We start from the raw sequence: 21,546 nt of genomic DNA, 5'->3' as shown, positions 1-21,546 counted from the left end.
AGACATGGATTCACATTTATGTTAAGTTTATATGTGCCATCTAAAATCTGGTCATGATATCCTCAAAATCAAGTCAAGTAGCTAGACAGTGAGAAGGTTGGAGAAGGGGATAGAAGGAGAGAAGGGGAGGTGGTTGATGGAGAAGGAGGTGAGGGGACAGAAAGGCTGAAGAATAGGGATCAGAGCAAAAGTTGGGAAGGCAGAGGATGAGCAAGGAAGAGGTGGAAAAGTGCAGGAAATCAGTTAAATTGACAAGTTAAAAGCTTTCATATTCCCAATGTTTCCTTGATTACTTTGGAGTGAATAATTTTAATGGATTTTTTTCCTGTGTCATCATAAAAACCATTCTCATTGCCATCATTGTTCCAAACATTGAAATAAAATTGTCAAATACCAATATGCTTCAGATTAGATGAAGAGGCTTTGCGTGAGAATATGAAGATGTTACATTTTTCCTCATTCCTAAAATCAGTTATAGTTTATAAATTAAATTGTGGTACAAACATTACCAACAGAAATTCATTCAGTGGGTGTTTAGAATGAGACGGACCAGAATGGGACAATAGCCAGACTGTAAAAGGAGAATAAGAAAGAACATTACTAGTAGAAGGAATGAACCCAGCTGGGAAGGACAACTGGAAAAGTAGCAGGCAGCATGCAAGCTAAAGGTAGATGAGGACAACACCTGCTGGAGATCACAGCGGGACAGGCAGCATCCTGGGGAGAAAAGAAGCTTTTCCTTGTTTAAACTTTTCTTGACTCGGAACAACCCGAAAAGCTGTTGACAGGGTTTGGCTTAGAGCTGGCAATAAATTAGCAATAAAATCATTTTTAATACCACAGTTAGTGCAGTCTTCAGTTTGTTATCGTGGACATGCTGAGAATCACCCATTTCAATCCCCACATTTAGGTGTTTCTGTCTTTCAATCACCTGTCCTGCTACAAGTTGACTTGAACAGGTCAAACCAAAGGCTCCAGAGAAAGTCAGAAAGATGATTGCTCTCCTGTTCTTGAAGGTTTGCTGTCGATGAATTGCTGAGGTTTGAAGTGATAGAGTAAATCAGCTCCAATCAAAGCTGCAGAACAAATCCACGCAGATATTGTCGTTATCAATCTCCAAGGTTTGGGTGCACAGGTTTGAGGTCCCAGGCTAACTGGTTTGGTCTCCATGGTGTGGTCTAGTCTGTCTGTTAGACCAACACTCCTGTGTTCGCCATCAGTGCAGTCTGACTCTCTCTCCTATGAGCCCGCTTTCGGCACTGTCTCACCTTCCAACACACCGCACTGGAGATCACCAGGAGCACCCCCATAGTCAGCAGCACCAGCCCGAAGCCGGAGATAATGGAGCCGTGCGAGTTGAAGCTGTAGGCGACAGCAGTGACCACCATCCCAGCGATCAGAGTGACCAGGCCAAAGGGCACCGTACACCGGGAGCAGGAGAGCTCCGCTCCGCCGGTAGCTGCCGCCAGCTGACCCTGGCTGCTCAGGGACTGAGCGGCTGCTGGGAGCGGGCAATCCCCGGAGCCCTTCTCTGGGACAGGGGCCAGTGCTGGCATCTCCTTCAGCGGCTCCTCTGTCATCCCGCACTCCCCAACAACCTCGCTCGCCCCTTCGGCTTTGTCCTTCCCGGAGAAATCTCTTCCCTTTCACTCCTCCATCACATCCAGCCTCTGCATCCCGGGATGGCAGAACAATCTGATGGATGGGCGAGGAGAGAGCAGTGAGTATCTGATCACACACAGACACACACACACAGACACAGACACACACACACACACAGACACACACACAGACACACACACACAGACACACACACACACACAGACACACACTGACACACACACACAGACACACACACACACACTGACACACACTCACAGACACACACACAGACACACAGACACACACACACACTGACACACACTCACAGACACACACACAGACACACACTCACAGAGACACACACACAGACACACACACAGACACACACACAGACACACACAGATACACACAGAGACACACACACAGACACACACACACAGACAGACACACACACAGAGTAAATAAACAGTCAGTACTGAATGAAATGCTGGGGGAAACGCGCACAATAACACCTGGGATACAGCATAACATGGAAAGGTAGTGGGAACACTCGGCAACGGCGCAAATAGCTCCAATGTTGAGCGTTTAAACACCGTGACTGTAACATGAAAGTTTTCACAATTAGTTTGAAAACACTTTGGGAGAAGGAAACACTGGAGCGGGAAGTAATTCGGCAAATGTACCGGGACCGGCTTTTAAACTGTTACCCAAGGAGTTCGGTTTCTCTGCTCGTTAAATGTTTCTCGTCAAATAAAAATTCTTTTTGCAAGTCAGAATACCTGGCAGAAGTGAGCTCAGGGTCCCTGCTCCCACACAGCGGCTAGGATCCTCAGTGCAAGGACGGAGGAGAGCAGAGCAGGCGCTATGGTGGTGCCGCTCTCTGTGTGGCTCTGGTGCCCTGTGCCTCAGCCTGTTCTTGTGTTTGATCACAGCAGAGTGACAGGGAAGCAATGCTTCCCGGAGGAGCTGGCCGACAGATCGGATTCTCCCCCCTCCCCTCTGTCCCTGTGTGTGTGTGTGTGTGCCTGCACTGATCTCCGTCCTGGCGATCACGTCTTGGCACACATTCGCCTGTCCTTATCTCATCGTTAGTGTTACTTAATGAAAATATGATATATTATAGATACAAAAATATCCCAGCAACGTTCAAAAAGAAACATCCCAACAGGTATGTGTGTGATGTGAATAATCTATTAGATTGTAATGTAGCAATAATGTATCTGCAACACATCTCCTGTTGAAAGGGTTTCTGTTATTGCCTGTGAAAGAGTTGCCTTCAAATATTCTTTTCACCTAATTTCTTTCCACGAAATCTGTCCTTAGACAGACTGGAGCTGGGAGGAGAGAATCTGTATCTGAGAGATATAGGCTGGGCTGGGGGGGGGGGGCGTTAATACATTTCACTAACATTTTAGTTGTTTCTCATTTACACCTCCCCTAGATAATGAATTTTTATTTGCCCCATCACGTTCTCTTTTTGCCTTGCACCATAATCCTTTTTGTCATTTTTATTTAGCTTCCAGCCAATCACAAATCGTTTCAATTTTTCTTTCCTCCCCTCCTTACCCTGTCCCTGTACTCACTCCGAACCGGCTACATTTCGAACGTTTTTCCATTTGTGAACTCAAAAACTGTAATGTTAACTTTATTTCTGACTACAGTTGCTGTCTGACCAGTAGGTTATTTCCATAAATTTCTGCTTTTATTTCATTTCCACCCAGCACTCAGTCTCACTCAGTCATAATTCCTAGGCCAGTCAGCCTGGCCTCAGTTGTTGGGAAGATTTTAGAGACCATTACTGAGGGTGAGATTGCAGAGTACTTGGAAATGCAGGGTAATATAGGGTTGACTCAGCACCGCGTCAGCAACGCGACGTCAGGCCTGACAGATGTGTTAGAATATTTTAGGAAGTAATATCTAAACTAGACAAAGGAGAGCTGGTGGATGTTGTCTATTTGGATTTCCAGTAAGCTTTTAACAGGGTGCCACAACAGAGGCACGGAGCATGGTATGAGGAGACAGGATTGGCAGAGTGGCAGAAAGCAATGAATGGGGATAAAGGGGTCTTTTTCAGGATGGCAGCCAGTCAATAATAGAGTTCCCGATGGGGTCAGTGTTGGGACCGTATCTGTAAGGGCTGCCCTTAATGTTATACATTAACAAGCTGGATGAAGGAACCGAGGGCATTGCTGCTAATGACACAAAGATAGATTGGAGGAGTGGGTAGTGTTGAAGAATAGGGAAACTGCAGAAGGCCTTGGACACACTAGGAGGATGGATAAAGAAGTGGCAAATGGAATACAGTGTAGAAAGGTGAGAAGTAATGCACTTTGGTAGGAAAATTAGAGGTACAGACTATTTTCTAAATGGAGAAAGGCTTTAGAAATCTGAAGTACAAAAGGACATAATAGTCCTAGTTCAGGATTTTTATAAGGTTAGCAATCATTTCAAGAGGGCTGGAAAACATGAGCAAGGACTGCTCTGCCCTTCAGATTTCTAAAGCCTTTCTCCATTTCGAAAATAGTCTGTACCTCTAATGAGACTGTGTGGTCAGACTCCACTTGGAATATCGTGAGCAGCGTCTGGCCCCAAATCCAAGGAAGGATGTGCTGGCTTTGGAGGGGATCTGGAGGCCGGTTACGAGGATGATCCCGGGAATGAAAAGCTTGTCATATCACGAGCAATGAGTGTAGTGGACAGTGAAGAAGGTTATCTAACATGATAAAGAGGCTTGGACCAGTCGGGTCAATGGGCTGAGGCATGGCAGATGGAGTTTAATTTGGATAGATGTGAGATATTGCATTTTGGTGAAACAAACAAGGACAGGACTTACACAGGAATTAATGGTAGGGCCATGAGTAGTGTTGTAGAACAGAGAGACCCAGGGATCTAGGTACATAATTCTTTGAAATTGTATCACAGGTAGACAGGGTGATTAAGAAGACATTTAGCATGCTTGCTTTCATTGCTCGACAGGAGTTGGGACATAATGTTGAGGTTGGACATGAGGTACTGTGTGCAGACTGGTTGTCTTGCTGTAGGAAGGATACTATTAAATTAGAGAGGGTTCTGAAAAGATTTATCAGGATGTTGCCGGGAATGGAGGGCTTGATTTATATAAATAGGCTAGATATGTTGGGACTTCTTTCACTGGAGTGTAGGAGATTGAGGGGTGACCTTATCAAAGTTAATAAAATCATGAAGGGCATAGATATAGTGACTAACACAGGTCTTTTCCCTAGGATGGGGGTACTCAGAGCCAGGGAGCATATTTATAATGTGAGAGGAGAAAGTTAAAAAAAAAGATTTACAAGGATGTTGCCAGGTTTGGAGGATCTGAGCTATCGGGAGAGGCTGAACAGGCTGGGGCTGTTTTCCCTGGAGCATCGGAGGCTGAGGGGTGACCTTATAGAGGTTTACAAAATTATGAGGGGCATGGCTAGGATAAATAGACGAAGTCTTTTCCCTGGGTGGGGGAGTCCAGAACTAGAGGGCATAGGTTTAGGGTGAGATAGGAAAGATATAAAAGAGACCTAAGGGGCAACTTTTTCACATAGAGGGTGGTACGTGTTTGGAATGAGCTGCCGGAGGAAGTGGTGGAGGCTGGTATAATTGCAACATTTAAGAGGCATTTGGATGGGTATATGAATAGGAAGGGTTTGGAAGGATATGGGCTGGGTGTTGGCAGGTGGGACTAGATTGGGTTGGGATATCTGTACGGCATGGACAAGTTGGACCAAAGCGTTTGTTTCCATGCTGTACATAGAACATAGAACATTACAGCACAGTACAGGCCCTTCGGCCCTCGATGTTGTGCCGACCTGTCATACCAATCTGAAGCCGATCTCACCTACACTATTCCATGTACGTCCATATGCCTGTCCAATGACAACTTAAATGTACTTAAAGTTGGCGAATCTATTACCATTGCAGGCAAAGCGTTCCATACCTTTACTACTCTCTGAGTAAAGAAACTACCTCTGACATCTGTCCTATATCTATCACCCTCAATTTAAAGCTATGCCCCCGTGTGCTGGCCATCACCATTCTTGGAAAAAGGCTCTGACTGTCCACCCTATCTCACCCTCTGATTATCTTATATGTTTCTATTAAGTCACCTCTCAGCCTTCTTCTCTCTAATGAAAAGTCCCTCAGCCTTTTCTTGTAAGACCTTCCCTCCATACCAGGCAAATCCATATATACCATAGCAACAAGTTTACTATCATCTACCTGTTTGGCCACCTTCTCAAATAACTCAATATGGTTTGTGAGGTATGACCTACCCTTCACAGAACTGTGCTGACTATCCCTAATCAAATTATTCTTTTCTAGATGATTAGAAATCCTATCTCTTCTAACCTTTTCCAACACTTTACCAACAACTGAAGTAAGGCTCACTGGTCTATAATTACCAGGATTATCTCTCCTCCCCTTCTTGAACAGGAGAACCACATTTGCTATTCTCCAGTCTTCTGGCACTATTCCTGTAGACAATGACGACTTAAAGATCAATGCCAAAGGCTTGGCAATCTCCTCCCTGGCTTCCCAGATGATGCTAGGATAAATCCCATCCAGCCCAGGGGACTTATCTATTTTCACTGGATAAAAACAAATTACTGCGAGGCTGGAATCTGAAACCAAAAGAGAAAATGCTGGAAAATCTCAGCAGGTCTGGCAGCATCTGTGAGGCTTTGACAAAGTTAGACTCAAAATGTGAGCTCTTTCCTCTCCTTACAGATGCTGCCAGACCTGCTGAGATTTTCCAGCATTTTCTCTTTTGGTTATCTATTTTCACACTCTGCAGGATTTCTAATACCTCTTCCCCGTGAACCTCAATCCCACCGAGTCTAGTAACCTGTATCTCAGTATTCTCCTTGACAACATTGTCATTTTCTAGAGTGAAGACTGTCGAAAAATATTCATTTAGTGCTTCCCCTATCTCCTCTGACTCCACACACAACTTCCCACTACTATCCTTGATTGGCCCTAATCTTACTCTCGTCATTCTTTTATTCCTTAAATACCTATAGAAAGCCTTAGGGTTTACTCTGATCCTATAGAACATAGAACATAGAACATAGAACATAGAAGGATACAGCGCAGTACAGGCCCTTCGGCCCTCGATGTTGCGCCGACCGAATCCTACCTAACCTATACTAGCCCAATAACTTCCAAATGCCTATCCAATGCCCGCTTAAATGACCATAAAGAAGGAGAGTTCACCACTGCTACTGGCAGGGCATTCCATGAACTCACAACCCGCTGTGTGAAGAATCTACCCCTAACATCTGTCCTATACCTACCACCCCTTAATTTAAAGCTATGTCCCCTAGTAACACCTGACTCCATTAGCGGTAAAAGGTTCTTAGTATCTACCCTATCTAAACCCCTAATCATCTTATACACTTCTATCAGATCTCCCCTAAACCTTCTCTTCTCCAATGAGAACAGCCCCAAGTGCCTCAGCCTTTCCTCATAAGATTTTCCTACCATTCCAGGCAACATCCTGGTAAACCTCCTCTGCACTCGTTCTAAAGCTTCCACATCCTTCCTATAGTATGGCGACCAAAACTGCACACAATACTCCAGATGAGGCCGCACCAGAGTCTTATACAACTGCAACATGACCTCAGGACTCCGGAACTCAATTCCTCTGCCAATAAAGCCCAGTACACCATATGCCTTCCTCACAGCACTATTTACCTGGGTGGCAACTTTCAGAGATCTGTGTACATGGACACCAAGATCCCTCTGCTCATCCACACTACCAAGTAGCCTACCATTAGCCCAGTAATCCATCATCTTGTTATTCCTACCAAAGTGAACGACTTCCCACTTAGCTACATTGAATTCCATTTGCCACATTTCCGCCCAGCTCTGCAACTTATCTATATCCCGCTGTAACCTACCACTTCCTTCCTCACTATCCACAACTCCACCGACTTTTGTGTCATCCGCAAACTTGCTTACCCAGCTTTCAAGTCCTTCCTCTAGATCATTTATAAAGATAACAAAAAGCAATGGTCCCAAAACAGATCCTTGTGGTACACCGCTAGTAACTGCAAACTATCCGCCAACAACTTCTCATGTCTCCTCCTAGCTCTTCTGAGCTCTCTCTTTAGGTCTTTCCTGGCTACCTTGTAACCTCAAGCGCCCTAACTGAGCCTTCACATCTCATCCTAAGATCAGCCTTCTTCTTCCTCTTGACTGGAGATTCCATTTCCTTTGTAAACCACGGCTCCCGCGCTCTACAGCTTCCTCCCTGCCTGACAGGTACATACTTAGCTAGGACACACAGGAGCTTTTCCTTGAATAAGCTCCACATTTCTAATGTGCCTATACCCTGCATTTTCCTTCTGCATCCTATGCTTCCTAAATCTTGCTAATTGCATTGTAATTGCCTTTCCCCCAGCTGTAACTCTTGCCCAGTGGTATACACCTATCCCTTTCTATTACTAAAGTACACATAACAGAATTGTGATCGCTATCACCAAAGTGCTCACCTACTTCCAAGTCGAACACCTGGCCCGGCTCACTACCCAGTACCAAATCTAATGTGGTTTCTAGGATTCTATGACATGAGGGGCAATTTCTTTCAACAGAGAGTGGTTTGTGTGTGGAACAAACTGCCAGTGGATGTGGTGGGTGCAAGTATAGTTACAACACTTAAAATACATTTGGATAAGTACATGAATTGGAAAGATTTGGAAGGATATGACAAGTGGGACTAGTTTAGTTTGGGAACATGCAGCTGTGGATGTCTTATACCAAAGGGTCTGTTTCCATGCTGCATGACTCTTATGACTCTGGGTCTGTACTCAATGAAGTTTGGAAGGATAAGGGGGGATCTCATTGAAAAGTACAGAGTACTGAGAGGCTTGGAAAAAGTGGACATGGAGAAGATGTTTCCACTCGTAGTGGAAACCACTAATGGAGACCGGTAACTAGTGGTGTTCCACAGGGATCTGTCTTTGGTCCTCTGTTGTTTGTAATATTTATAAATGATCTGGAGGAAAATGTGGGTGGTCTGATTAGTAGGTTTGCAGATGACATGAAGATTGCTGGAGCTGCTGATAATACTGATAGTTGTGAAAGGATACAAGATATGGATAGTTTGACGACTTGGGCACAGAAATGGCAGATGGTGTTTAATCCAGACAAATGCAAGGTGATGCGTTTTGGAGGATCAAATTTAGATATGAATTATACTGTAAATATCAGAACCCTTTGGAACATTAACATGCAGCTGGGTCTGGGTGTGCAGACCCACAGCTCCCTAAAAATGGCAACTCAGGTGGCCATGGTGATTAAGAAGGCACATGGTGTGCATGTCCTCATCAGCTGGGGCCTGGAGGACAAGAGTTGGCCAATCAGATTGCAGCCATATAAATCTCTTGTTAGGCCGCATTTGGAGTATTGGTTACCACATTACCAGAAGGATGTGGAAGCTTTGGAGAGAGAGTGCAAAGAAGGTTCACCAAGATGTTGCCTAATCTCAAGGACATTGGCTCTGGGGAAAGGTTAAAAAGACTAGGATCATTTTCACTGGAAAGACGGTGACTGAGAGGAGACATGATAGAGGTCTACATAATTATGAGAGGCGTAGATAAGGTGGATAGTCGGAGGCTTTTTCCCAGGGTTGATGTTTCAATTACAAGGGGGCACACGTTCAAGGGGAGAGGGGAAAGTTTGAAGGAGATGTGTGAGGGAAGTTTTTCATGTAAAGCAGAGTAGGAACCTGGAACGCACTGCCAGAGGAGACGGTAGGAGCAGGCACATTAGGGACATTTCAGAGGCATCTGGATCGTTACACAAATAGGGAGGGGACAGAAGGATACAGACAGAATAAGGGCAGCAGGTTTGTTTTGTTCTAGTAGGAGAGGGCACAGCCTCTGGGCGGAGGGACAACCCGTTAGAACTGAGATGAGGAGGAGTTTCTTCAGCCAGAGGGTGGGGAACTCATTTCCACAAAATACTGTGGAGACCAAATCACTGAGTGTCTTTAAAACTGAGACAGATACGTTCTTGATTAGAGAGGGGATTAAAGGTTGTGGAGAGAAGGCAGGAGAATGGGATTGAGAAATATATCAAACATGATGCGCTGAATTGCCTAAATTGCTTATATCTTATGGACACGTAGTCATCTGCCCACCTGACCAGCAGGTCTACACTGTCCTGTAATCTAATGCTTTCCTCCTTACTATTTACCCCACAACAATATTTGTGTCGTCTCCAACTTACGAATGGAAATTATATTCATGTCTAATTCATTAATGTACACTACAAACACCAGGCACCCAGCACCAAACCCTGTGGTATGCCACTAGATACAGGCTTCTTGTCATTAAAACAAACCTGAACCAGGACCCTCTCGTTCCTGCTACCAAGGCAGTTTTGGATCCAATAGCCAAATTTTCCTGGATCCAAAGGGCTTTTCTTGGCCAATCTCTCAAGTCACACCTTATTTATAGACTTACTATTATAGCAGCACAACTCCTTTCCAGGCTCAGAGTTACTCCTATTACCCTCGGCCTCTTTATTTTCAACTGCCGCCGGGACATTGACCACCTCAACCTGTCCAACCCTCTCCCCCTCCTCCACTCCCTCTGCTCCAACTCAGCCTCACCATCAAACCAGAGGACTAAGGGGGTGCTATGGTAGTTTGGTGCACCGACCTCTACACCACTGAAGCCAGGCACCAACTTGAAGACACCTCCTCCCACCGCACCCTTGACCATGACCTCACCCCCCCCACCCCACCATCACCAAACCATAATCTCCCAGACCATCCACAACCTCATCACCTCAGGGGATCTCCCACCCACAGCTTCCAATCTCATAGTCCAGAAATGCCGCACCGCCCGATCCTATCTCCTATCCAAGATCCACAAGCCTGACTAACCCTGTTGACCCAATGTCTTAGCCTGCTCCTGCCCCACCAAATTTGTCTCCACATACCTCAATACTGTCCTATTCCCCCTAGTCCAGGAACTCCCAAGATACAGTCGGGACACCACCCACGCCCTCCACCTCCTCCAAGATGTCAGTTTTCCTGGCTCCCAACGCCTCATCTTCACCATGGACATCCAATCCCTCTACACCTCCATCCCCCAGGACCAGGGCCACCAAGCCCTCCATTTCTTCCTCTCCTGACGTCCCCAACAGCACCCTTCCACCGACACTCTCGTTCATTTGGCTGAACTGGTCCTCACCCTTAACAATTTCTCCTTTGAATCCTCCCACTTCCTCCAGACCAAAGGGGTAGCCATGGGCACCCGCATGGGCCCCAGCTATGCCTGTCTCTTCGTCAGTTACGTGGAACACTTTATCTTTCGGAGTTACACCGGCACCACTCTCCAGTTTTTCCTCCGTTACATTGACGACTGCATTGGCGCCACCTCGTGCTCCCACGAGGAGGTTGAAGAGTTCATCAACTTCACCAACACATTCCACCCCGACCTTAAATTCACATGGACCATCTCTGACACCTCCCTCCCCTTCCTGGACCTCTCCATCTCCATCAACGCAACACTGACATTTTCTACAAATGCACCAACTCCCACAGCTACCTGGATTACACCTCCTCCCACCCTGCATCCTGCAAAAATGTTATCCCTTATTCCCAATTCGTTCGCCTCCGCTGCATTCTACTCCACCATAGAACATACCAGATGGCCTCCTTTTGTAAAGACCGCAATTTCCCCTCCCACTTGGTTGATGATGTCCTCCAGTGCATCTCATCCACTTCCTGCACCTCCGCCTTCGAACCCCACCTCTCCAACCACAACAAGGGCAGAACCCATCTGATCCCCACCTTCCACCCCACGAACCTCTATATACACACATCATCCTCCGCCATTTCCACCACCAACAAATGGACACCTTAGATATATTTCCCTCCTCACTCCTTTCTGCTTTCTGTAAAGACCGTTCCCTCAAGTCCTTGCCCCCCCAACAACCCCCCCCCCCCCCCCCTCCTGGCACCTTCCCCTCCCACTGCAGGAATTGCAAAACCACACCTCCCCCCCTCACCACTGTTCAAAGCCCCAAAGGAGCCTTCCACATCCATCAACGTTTCACTTGCACTTCCACATGTCATTTACTAAATCCGTTGAGTCTGATGTGGTCTCCTTTACATTGGGGAGACAGGATGCCTACTCGCAGAGTTCTTCAGAAACATCTCCAGGACACCCACACCAACCAACCCCATTGCCCCGTGGTGAAATTCTTCAATTCTCCCTCCCACTCCGCCAAGGACATGCAGGTATTTGCCAGGAATTGGTGTTGGAGAGACTGTTAGGTCTGAAGGTTGATAAGTCCCCGGGGCCTGATGGTCTACATCCCAGGGTACTGAAGGAGGTGGCTCGGGAAATCGTGGGTGCGTTGGTGATTATTTTCCAGAGTTCGATAGATTCGGGATCAGTTCCTGCGGATTGGAGAGTGGCTAATGTTATACCACTTTTTAAGAAAGGTGGGAGAGAGAAAACAGGAAATTATAGACCAGTTAGTCTGACCTCAGTGGTGGGAAAGATGCTGGAGTCTATTATAAAGGATGAAATTACGACACATCTGGATAGGAGTAACAGGATAGGTCAGAGTCAGCATGGATTTATGAAGAGGAAATCATGCTTGACTAATCTTCTGGAATTTTTTGAGGATGGACGAGGGGGATCCAGTAGATGTAGTGTACCTGGACTTTCAGAAAGCTTTTTATAAAGTCTCACATAGGAGGTTAGTGAGCAAAATTAGGGCGCATGGTATTGGGGGCAAAGTACTAACTTGGATTGAAAGTTGGTTGGCTGATAGGAAACAAAAGGTAGTGATAAGTGGCTCCATTTCAGAATGGCAGGTAGTGACCAGCGGGGTACTGCAGGGATCAGTACTGGGACCGCAGCTTTTTACAATATATGTTAATGACATAGAAGTTGGTATCAGCAATAACATTAGCAAATTTGCTGATGATATTAAGCTGGGTGTTAGGGTGAAATGTGATGAGGATGTTAGGAGATTACAGGGTGACCTGGACAGGTTAGGTGAGTGGGCAGATGCATGGCAGATGCAGTTGAATGTGGATAAATGTATGGTTATCCACTTTGGTGGCAAGAACAGGAAGACAGATTACTACCTCAATGGAATCAATTTAGGTAAGGGGGCAGTACAGAGATCTGGGTGTTCTTGTACACCAGTCAATGAAGGTAAGCATGCAGGTACAGCAGGTAGTGAAGAAGGCTAATAGCATGCTGGCCTTCATAACAAGAGGGATTGAGTATAGAAGCAAAGAGGTCCTTTTGCAGCTGTGCAGGGCCCTGGTGAGACCACACCTGGAGTACTGTGTGCAGTTCTGGTCTCCAAATTTGAGGAAAGACATTCTGGCTATTGAGGGAGTGCAGCGTAGGTTCACAAGGTCAATTCCTGGAATGGCGGGATTACCTTACACTGAAAGACTGGAGCGACTGGGCTTGTATACCCTTGAGTTTAGAAGACTGAGAGGGGATCTGATTGAGACATATAAGATTATTGAAGGATTGGACACTCTGGAGGCAGGAAACATGTTTCCGCTGATGGGTGAGTGCCGAACCAGAGGACACAGCTTAAAGATACGGGGTAGACCATTTAGGACAGGGGGCAGTGGAGGCGCAGTCTCTGGATTCATTTAAGAAAGAGTTGGATAGAGCTCTCAAGGATAGTGGAATCAAGGGTTATGGAGATAAAGCAGGAACAGGATCCTGATTAAGGATGATCAGCCATGATCATATTGAATGGTGGTGCAGGCTCAAAGGGCAGAATGGCCTCCTCCTGCATCTATTGTCTATTGTCTATTGTCCTCCATCACCAATCTCTTACCACAAGATGCCTGGAGGAAGAACGCCTCATCTTCTGCCTCGGGACCCTCCAACCCCATGGCATCAATGTGGATTTCACCAGCTTTGTCATTCCCCCCCATCTTACCCCAGTTCCAACCTTCCAGCTCAACACCATCCTCATGACCTGTCCCACCTGTCCATCTTCCTTCCCACCTATCTACACCACCCTCCCCTCCGACCTATCACCTTTACCCCCACCTCCATCCACCTATTGCACTCTCAGTTACTTTCCCCCAGTCCCACCCCCCTCCCATTTATCTCTCCACCCCCGAGGCTCCCAGACTCATTCCTGATGAACAGCTTTTGCCCGAAATGTTGGTTTTCCTGCTCCTCAGATGCTGCTTGACCTGCCTTCATTTAATTAGGGGACACCGACTGCTCAACGGCAGTCAGAGATGTGATGGTATATGTTGACATAACGATGATATTCACTACTAATTCACAGCTCAATTCATGGTCACATCCAGGCTCTGATCATTCCCTCTATTTTAGTACATATAAAGGCCATAACTGTGTATTACTTTACATCATGAAACATCTAAAGACTGAATTCTATCATAAAGGAAATAAAATGTGTGTGTAATTTACATTTTGCACATGTTCACCTTAAATAATACTCTCTGATAAGTTGAGTAATGGGAGGTATGATTGCACTAATTTATATTTTTTTGTGTGAAATCTGACCCAAGTTGCATTCTTAAAGTAGAATTGGGCAGATATTAGCATAAACAAATAATTTAGTGTGATTAGCAAAATCTAATACCTGGAATGAGCAGTTTGCCTTCTGTGGAAAGGCTAAACCATAAACTTTGTAGTTTAGAAGTGTCAGAGGTGACTTTATTGAAACATATATGATCATGAGGAAACTTGAACGGATTGATGTCAAAAGGTGTTTCCTACTGTGGGAGAGTCTAGAACTAAGGGTCATACTTTACCAGTAAGGGGTTGCCATTGACAAAAGGATGAAGAACTTTCCTTAATGCAGAAGTGGATAGATTCTTGATGACCAAGTGAATAAGGGATTATCAGGAGTGTGGACTTGAGGTTAAAATCAGATCAGCCATCAGTGGTTAGATGGTGGTACAGGCTCAGAGAGCCAAGTGGCCTTCTCTTGATCTTTGTTCTGATGTTCCTCTATGAGAAATAGGAACAGGAGTATACCCTTTGAAGCTTCCTTTGTGATTAAATGATCATGGCATATGATCTTCCATCTGAATTCCACTTTCCTGTATTACTGAGAAAATGATAACGCACGATATTGCTGAATCACTCAATCAGTGGCTTGAAAGATTGATGTGGAAATATTCAAAATAGCAAAATTCAATTAATTAAATAAATTCAGAATGAAAAGCAGTTTCAGTTTTGTGATCACAAAACTACTGGATTGTTGTAATAATCGATCAGTTTCACTAATGTGCTTTGGAAGATAAATCTGCCTTCCATATCTGGCCAACATGAGACTCCAGATACACAGCAATGTGGTAGCAGAGGGATTGAATTCAAGAGTCATGAGGTGATGTTGCAGCTGGACAGGACCTTGGTAAGGCCACATTTGGAGTACTGTGTGCAGTTCTGATCGCCTCACTTTAGGAAAGATGTGGAAGCTTTGGAGAGGGTGCAGAGGAGATTTACCAGGATGTTGCCTGGAATGGAGAATAGGTCGTACGAGGATAGGTTGAGAGTGCTAGGCCTTTTCTCATTGGAACGGCGAAGGATGAGGGGTGACTTGATAGAGGTTTATAAGATGATCAGGGGAATAGATAGAGTAGACAGAGACTTTTTCCCCGGGTACAACAGAGTGTTATAAGGGGACATAACTTTAAGGTGAAGGGTGGAAGATATAGGGGGGACGTCAGGGGTAGGTTCTTTACCCAGAGAGTGGTGGGGGCATGGAATGTGCTGCCTGTGGGAGTGGCAGAGTCAGAATCATTGGTGGCCTTTAAGCGGCAATTGGCTAGGTACATGGATAGGTGCTTAAGCTAGGACAAATGTTCAGCACAACATCGTGGGCCGAAGGGCCTGTTCTGTGCTGTATTGTTCTATGTTCTATGACTCTCAGCTTCCCCCTAAAACAGCCAAGTGATGAGCAATAAATGATGATCTTTCTAGAGCACCACTTTCTGTGCTCCCTACTTTTAGACTTCTCAGTCTAAATAGTCTTCTCGCATCTACACTGTCATTGTTGAAATAAAATCATATTTTAATTCATGCAGAGCTCTGTCTTGAATTTATTATGTGTGTTTTGTACAATAAATTTATTTTCTGCATAAGCAATTACATCCAGTTTTTGTTTAGATGTTTCCACAGTTGGATCTGTAAGATCTCACCCATTTTGCATTTGATTATCTAGACTCAGATCTGTTTGTTTATTTATGTGCAATTAGACTCACTTATGTTTACATGTGTTTGATTAGAGTAAAAAGTGAGGTCTGCAGATGCTGGAGATCAGAGCTGAAAATGTGTTGCTGGTTAAAGCACAGGTCAGGCAGCATCCAAGGAACAGGAAATTCGACGTTTCGGGCCAGAGCCCTTCATCAGGAATGAGGAGAGGGTGCCAGACAGGCTAAGATAAAAGGTAGGGAGGAGGGACTTGGGGGAGGGGCGATGGAGATGTGATAGGTGGAAGGAGGTCAAGGTGAGGGTGATAGGCCGGAGTGGGGTGGGGGCGGAGAGGTCAGGAAGAGGATTGCAGGTTAGGAGGGCGGTGCTGAGTTGAGGGAATCGACTGAGACAAGGTGGGGGGAGGGGAAATGAGGAAACTGGAGAAATCTGAATTCATCCCTTGTGGTTGGAGGGTTCCCAGGCGGAAGATGAGGCGCTCCTCCTCCAGCCGTCGTGTAGTTGTGTTCTGGCGATGGAGGAGTCCAAGGACCTGCATGTCCTTGGTGGAATGGGAGAGTTAAAGTGTTGAGCCACGGGGTGGTTGGGTTGGTTGGTCCGGGCGTCCCAGAGGTGTTCCCTGAAGCGTTCCGTAAGTAGGCGGCCCATCTCCCCAATATAGAGGAGGCCACATCGGGTGCAGCGGATACAATAGATGATGTGTGTGGAGGAGCAGGTGAATTTGTGCGGATATGGAAGGATCCCTTGGGACCTTGGAGAGAAGTAAGGGAGGTGGTGTGGGCGCAAGTTTTGCATTTTGATTAGATCCATTTGTATTCAGTCTCTTTCTGTTTATGTATTTGCAACCAGTTAGAACTGTTTGTGTTGGTGTGAGATTAACCCTGTTTGTTTTTGATGATGAGAGCTGTTTGCATTTCTGTGTATACAATCAGAGTAATTAGATTTCATAAATATGTGGCCATTTTGTATGTACATTTGTGTACTGGGTATGTGGCAAATAAAATGAAAGTATGCAATCGGCATAAAATAGAAATGTGCAGCGTATGAAATGAGTATATGCTGAGTATACTGTATACATGTGATGGATATCAATAAAAGGTGATGAAAGGATGTGAGTTGTGCGTACACTGACTACATGCCAGGTATGCAATGACGTAATTATGAGGATGAAATGTACATGTGATAGGTACATTAAGGACATGTAATATGTTTAAAAATGACCAGTGATAGGGTTATAGTAGACCTGTGATGGGTATACAGTGGGGATGTGATGGGTATACAGTGGGTTTGTCATGGGTAGACAGTGGGGTGTGATGGGTATACAGTGGGCCAGTGATGGTATATAGTGGGACTGTGATGGGTATATAGTGGGGTTGTGATGGATATATAGTGGGGTTGTGATGGGTATACTTTGGATCTGTTATGGGTATACAGTGGGCCTGTGATGGGTATACAGTATGACAGGCAAATAGTGGGTCTGTGATGGGTTTTTGTGTGATAGATATACTGTGGAGCTGTGATGAGTATACTGTGAGCCTCTGATGGGTATACAGTGGGCCTGTGATGGGTATACTGTGGGGCTATGATGGGTATACTGTGGGGTGTGATGGGTATGCAGTGGGCCTGTGATGGGTATACAATGGAGCCTATAATGGGTATAGAGTGGGCCTGTGATGGGTATTTAGTGAGGCTGTGATGGGTATACAGTGGGGTTGTGATGGGTATACAGTGGGGTTGTGATGGGTATACAATGGGTCTGTGATGGGTATATAGAGTAATAGTATGTAGTGGACCTGTGATGGGTACAGAGTGGGGCTATGATGGGTATACTGTGGGGTTGTGATGGGTATACAGTGGACCTGTGATGGGTATACTCTGGGGCTGTGATGGGTATACAATAGGACGTTGATGGATATACAGTGGGCCTGTGATGGGTATTTAGTGGGACTGTGATTGGTATTTAGTGGGGCTGGGATGGTATACAGTGGATCCGTGATGGGTATACAGTCAGTCTGTGATGGGTATACAGTCAGCCTGTGATGGGTATTTAGTGGGCCTGTGGTGGGTATTTAGTGGGTCTGTGGTGGGTATTTAGTGGGTCTGTGATGGGTGTACAGTGGGGCTCTGATGGGTATACAGTGAGTCTGTGATGGGTATAGAGTGGGCCTGTGAGGGCTACACAGTGGGGCTGTGATGGGTGTACACTGGGCCTGTGAGGGGTATACAGAGGGCCTGTGATGGATATACCGTGGTGCTGTCATGGGTATACAGTGGGTCTGTGATTGGTATACAGTGGGGATGTGATAGGTAATTAGTGGGCCTGTGATTGGTATACAATAGGCCTGTGATGGGTATATAGAGTAATAGGTATACAGTGGGCCTGTGATGGGCTTACTGTGGGGCTGTGATAGATATACTGCGGGGCTGTGACCAGTATACAGTGGAGCTGTGATGGGTATACAGTGGGCCTGTGATGGGTATACAGTGGGGCTGTGATGGATATATAGTGGGCCTGTGAGGGGTATACAGTGGGGCTATGATGGGTGTACAGTGGGCCTGTGATGCCTATACAGTGGGGCTATGATGGGTATACAGTGGGCCTATGATGGTATTGGGGCTGTGATGGGTATACCATGGGTCTGTGATGGGTATACTGTGGATCTGTTGTGGGTATGCACTATTCCTGTGATGTGTATATAATGTGACAGGTAAATAGTGGGTCTGTGATGGGTATACTGAGTGTTTGTGATGGGTATACTGTGAACCTTTGATGGGTATAAAGGGGGTTTGTGATGGGGATACAGTAGGCTTGTGCTGAGTATACAGTGGGGATGTGATGGGTATAGATTGGGCCTGTGATGGGTATACAGTGGGGTTGTGATGGGTATATGATGGGCCTGTGATGGGTATACAATGGGCCTATGATGGGTATACAGTGGATCCGTGATGGGTATACAGTGGGGCTGTGATGGGTATGCAGTGGGGCTGTAATGGGTATACAGTGAGCATGTGATGGGTATACAGTGGATCCGTGATGGGTATACAGTGGGGCTGTGATGGGTATGCAGTGGGGCTGTAATGGGTATATAGTGGGCCTGTGATGGGTATACAGTGGGGATGTGATAGGTATACGATGGGCCTGTGATGGGTATACAATGGGGCTGAGATAGGTACACAGAGGGTCTGTGATGGGTATACAGTGAGCACGTGATGGGTATACAGTCAGCCTGTGATGTGTATACAGTCGGCCTGTGATGGGTATTTCGTGGGCCTGTGAGGGGTATACAGTGGGGCAGTGATGGGTATACAGTGGTGCTGTGATGGGTATACGGTGGTGCTGTGATGGGTATACCGTGGCGATGTGATGGGTATATAGTGAGACTGTGGTGGATATACAGTGGGATTGTGGTGGGTATGCAGTGAGCCTGTGATGGGTATACAGTGGGCCGTTGATGGGTATACAATGGTGCTGTGATGAATATACTGTGGGTCTGTGGTGGGTATACAGTGGGTCTGTGATGGGTATACATTGGTGCTGTGATGTGTATACAGAGGGCCTGTGATGGGTATACAGTGCGGCTGTGATGGGTATCCAGTGGGTCTGTGATGGGTATACAGTGGGTCTGTGATGGGTATACAGTGGGGCTGTGATGGTATACTGTGGGGCTGTGATGGTATACAGTGGGTCTGTGATGGGTATACAGTGGGGCTGTGATGGGCATATAGTGGGGATGTGAGGGGTATATAGTGGACCTGTGATGGGTATACAATAGGCCTGTGAGGGGTATACAGTGGGGATGTGATGGGTATACAGTGGTCTGTGATGTGTATACAGAGGGCCTGTGATGGGTATACAGTGCGGCTGTGATGGGTATCCAGTGGGTCTGTGATGGGTATACAGTGGGGCTGTGATGGTATACAGTGGGGCTGTGATGGTATACAGTGGGTCTGTGATGGGTATACAGTGGGGCTGTGATGGGCATATAGTGGGGATGTGACGGGTATATAGTGGACCTGTGATGGGTATACAATAGGCCTGTGAGGGGTATACAGTGGGGATGTGATGGGTATACAGTGAGCCTGTGAGGGGTATACAGTGGGCTGTGATGGGTATATAGTGGGTCCGTGATGGGTATACAGTGAGCCTGTGAGGGGTATACAGTGGGCTGTGATGGGTATCCAATGAAGCTGTGATGAGTATACAGTGGGGCTGTGATGGTATACAGTGGGCCTATGATGGGTATCCAGTGGGGCTGTAATATGTATACAATGAGGATGTAATGCGTATGTGGTGGGCCTGTGATGGGTGTACAATGGCGATGTGATGGGTATACAATGAGCCTGTGATGTGTATATAATGGGGCTGTGATGGGTATATAGTGGGCCGGTGAGGAGTATACAGTGGATCTGTGGTGGGTATACAGTGGGCGTGTGATGGGTATACAGTGGGGATGTAATGCGTATATAGTGGGTCAGTGATGGGTATACAGTGGTGCTGTGATGGTATACAATGGGGCTGTGATGGGTATACAGTGGGGCTTGTGGTGGGTATAAAGTGGACCTGTGATGGGTAAATGGTGGGTCTGTGATGGGTATACAGTGCATCTGTGATGGGTATACAGGGACCTTTGATGGGTATACAGTGGTGCTGTGATAGGTATACAGTGGGGCTGTGATGGGTATACAGTGGGGCTTGTGATGGTATACAGTGTGCCTGTGATGGGTATACAGTGGTGCTGTGATGGGTATACAGTGGGATGTGATGGGTATACAGTTTGGCTGTGGTGAGTACACAGTGGGGCTGTGGTGAGTATACAGTGGGGATGTGATGGGTATACAGTGTGGCTTGTGATGGGTATACAGTGGGGCTTGTGATGGGTATATGGTGGGGATGTGATGGATATACAGTGTGCCTGCGATGGGTATACAGTGGTGCTGTGGTGGGTATACAGTGGGGCTGTGGTGAGTATACAGTGAGGCTGTGGTAGGTATACGGTGGGGTTGTGTTGGTTATACAGTGTGCCTGTGATGGGTATACAGTGGTGCTGTGATGGGTATACAGTGGGATGTGATGGGTATACAGTTGGCTGTGGTGAGTACACAGTGGGGCTGTGGTGAGTATACAGTGGGGCTGTGATGGGTATACAGTGCGCCTGTGATGGGTATACAGTGGTGCTGTGGTGGGTATACAGTGGGATGTGATGGGAATACAGTTTGGCTGTGGTGGGTATACAGTGGGGCTGTGGTGAGTATACAGTGAGGCTGTGGTAGGTATACGGTGGAGTTGTGTTGGTTATACAGTGGAGCTGTGATGGGTATACAATGAGTGTGTAGTGGGTACACTGTGGGACTTGTCATGGGTATACAGTGGGGATGTGATGGGTATACGGTGGGGATGTGATGGGTATACGGTGGGGATGTGATGGATATACAGTGAGCCTGTGAGGGGTATACAGTGGGCTGTGATGGGTATATAGTGGGTCCGTGATGGGTATACAGTGAGCCTGTGAGGGGTATACAGTGGGCTGTGATGGGTATCCAATGAAGCTGTGATGAGTATACAGTGGGGCTGTGATGGTATACAGTGGGCCTATGATGGGTATCCAGTGGGGCTGTGATGAGTATCCAGTGGGGCTGTAATATGTATACAATGAGGATGTAATGGGTATGTAGTGGGCCTGTGATGGGTGTACAATGGCGATGTGATGGGTATACAATGAGCCTGTGATGTGTATATTAT

The 21,546-nt window shown here is 46.4% G+C and overlaps 2 protein-coding genes across 2 annotated transcripts in view; one reads left to right on the top strand and one right to left on the bottom strand.

Moving 5' to 3' along the window:
• Nucleotides 1-360: 360 nt before the first annotated feature.
• tmem100a (transmembrane protein 100a) lies at nucleotides 361-2,590 on the bottom strand. Its single transcript, XM_060844418.1, has 2 exons — nucleotides 2,382-2,590; nucleotides 361-1,695 (listed from the first exon to the last, which is right to left on the bottom strand). Exon 2 carries the CDS (start codon nucleotides 1,578-1,580, stop codon nucleotides 1,191-1,193), a length of 390 nt encoding a protein of 129 aa, XP_060700401.1. The 5' UTR covers nucleotides 1,581-1,695; nucleotides 2,382-2,590; the 3' UTR covers nucleotides 361-1,190.
• Nucleotides 1,685-21,546, top strand: part of pctp (phosphatidylcholine transfer protein) — a 57,602-nt gene continuing 37,740 nt past the window's right edge. Inside the window, exon 1 of the mRNA XM_060844417.1 lies at nucleotides 1,685-1,720. Coding sequence (XP_060700400.1) covers nucleotides 1,703-1,720 — 18 coding nt within the window. The 5' untranslated portion in view covers nucleotides 1,685-1,702. The remainder of the gene's footprint in view (nucleotides 1,721-21,546) is intronic.

This window comes from Hemiscyllium ocellatum, chromosome 25, assembly GCF_020745735.1.
Source record: "Hemiscyllium ocellatum isolate sHemOce1 chromosome 25, sHemOce1.pat.X.cur, whole genome shotgun sequence".
Classification (NCBI taxonomy): Eukaryota; Metazoa; Chordata; class Chondrichthyes; order Orectolobiformes; family Hemiscylliidae; genus Hemiscyllium; species Hemiscyllium ocellatum.
The sequence above is the reverse complement of the archived record's forward strand: the minus strand, read 5'-3'. Positions and strand labels throughout refer to the sequence as shown.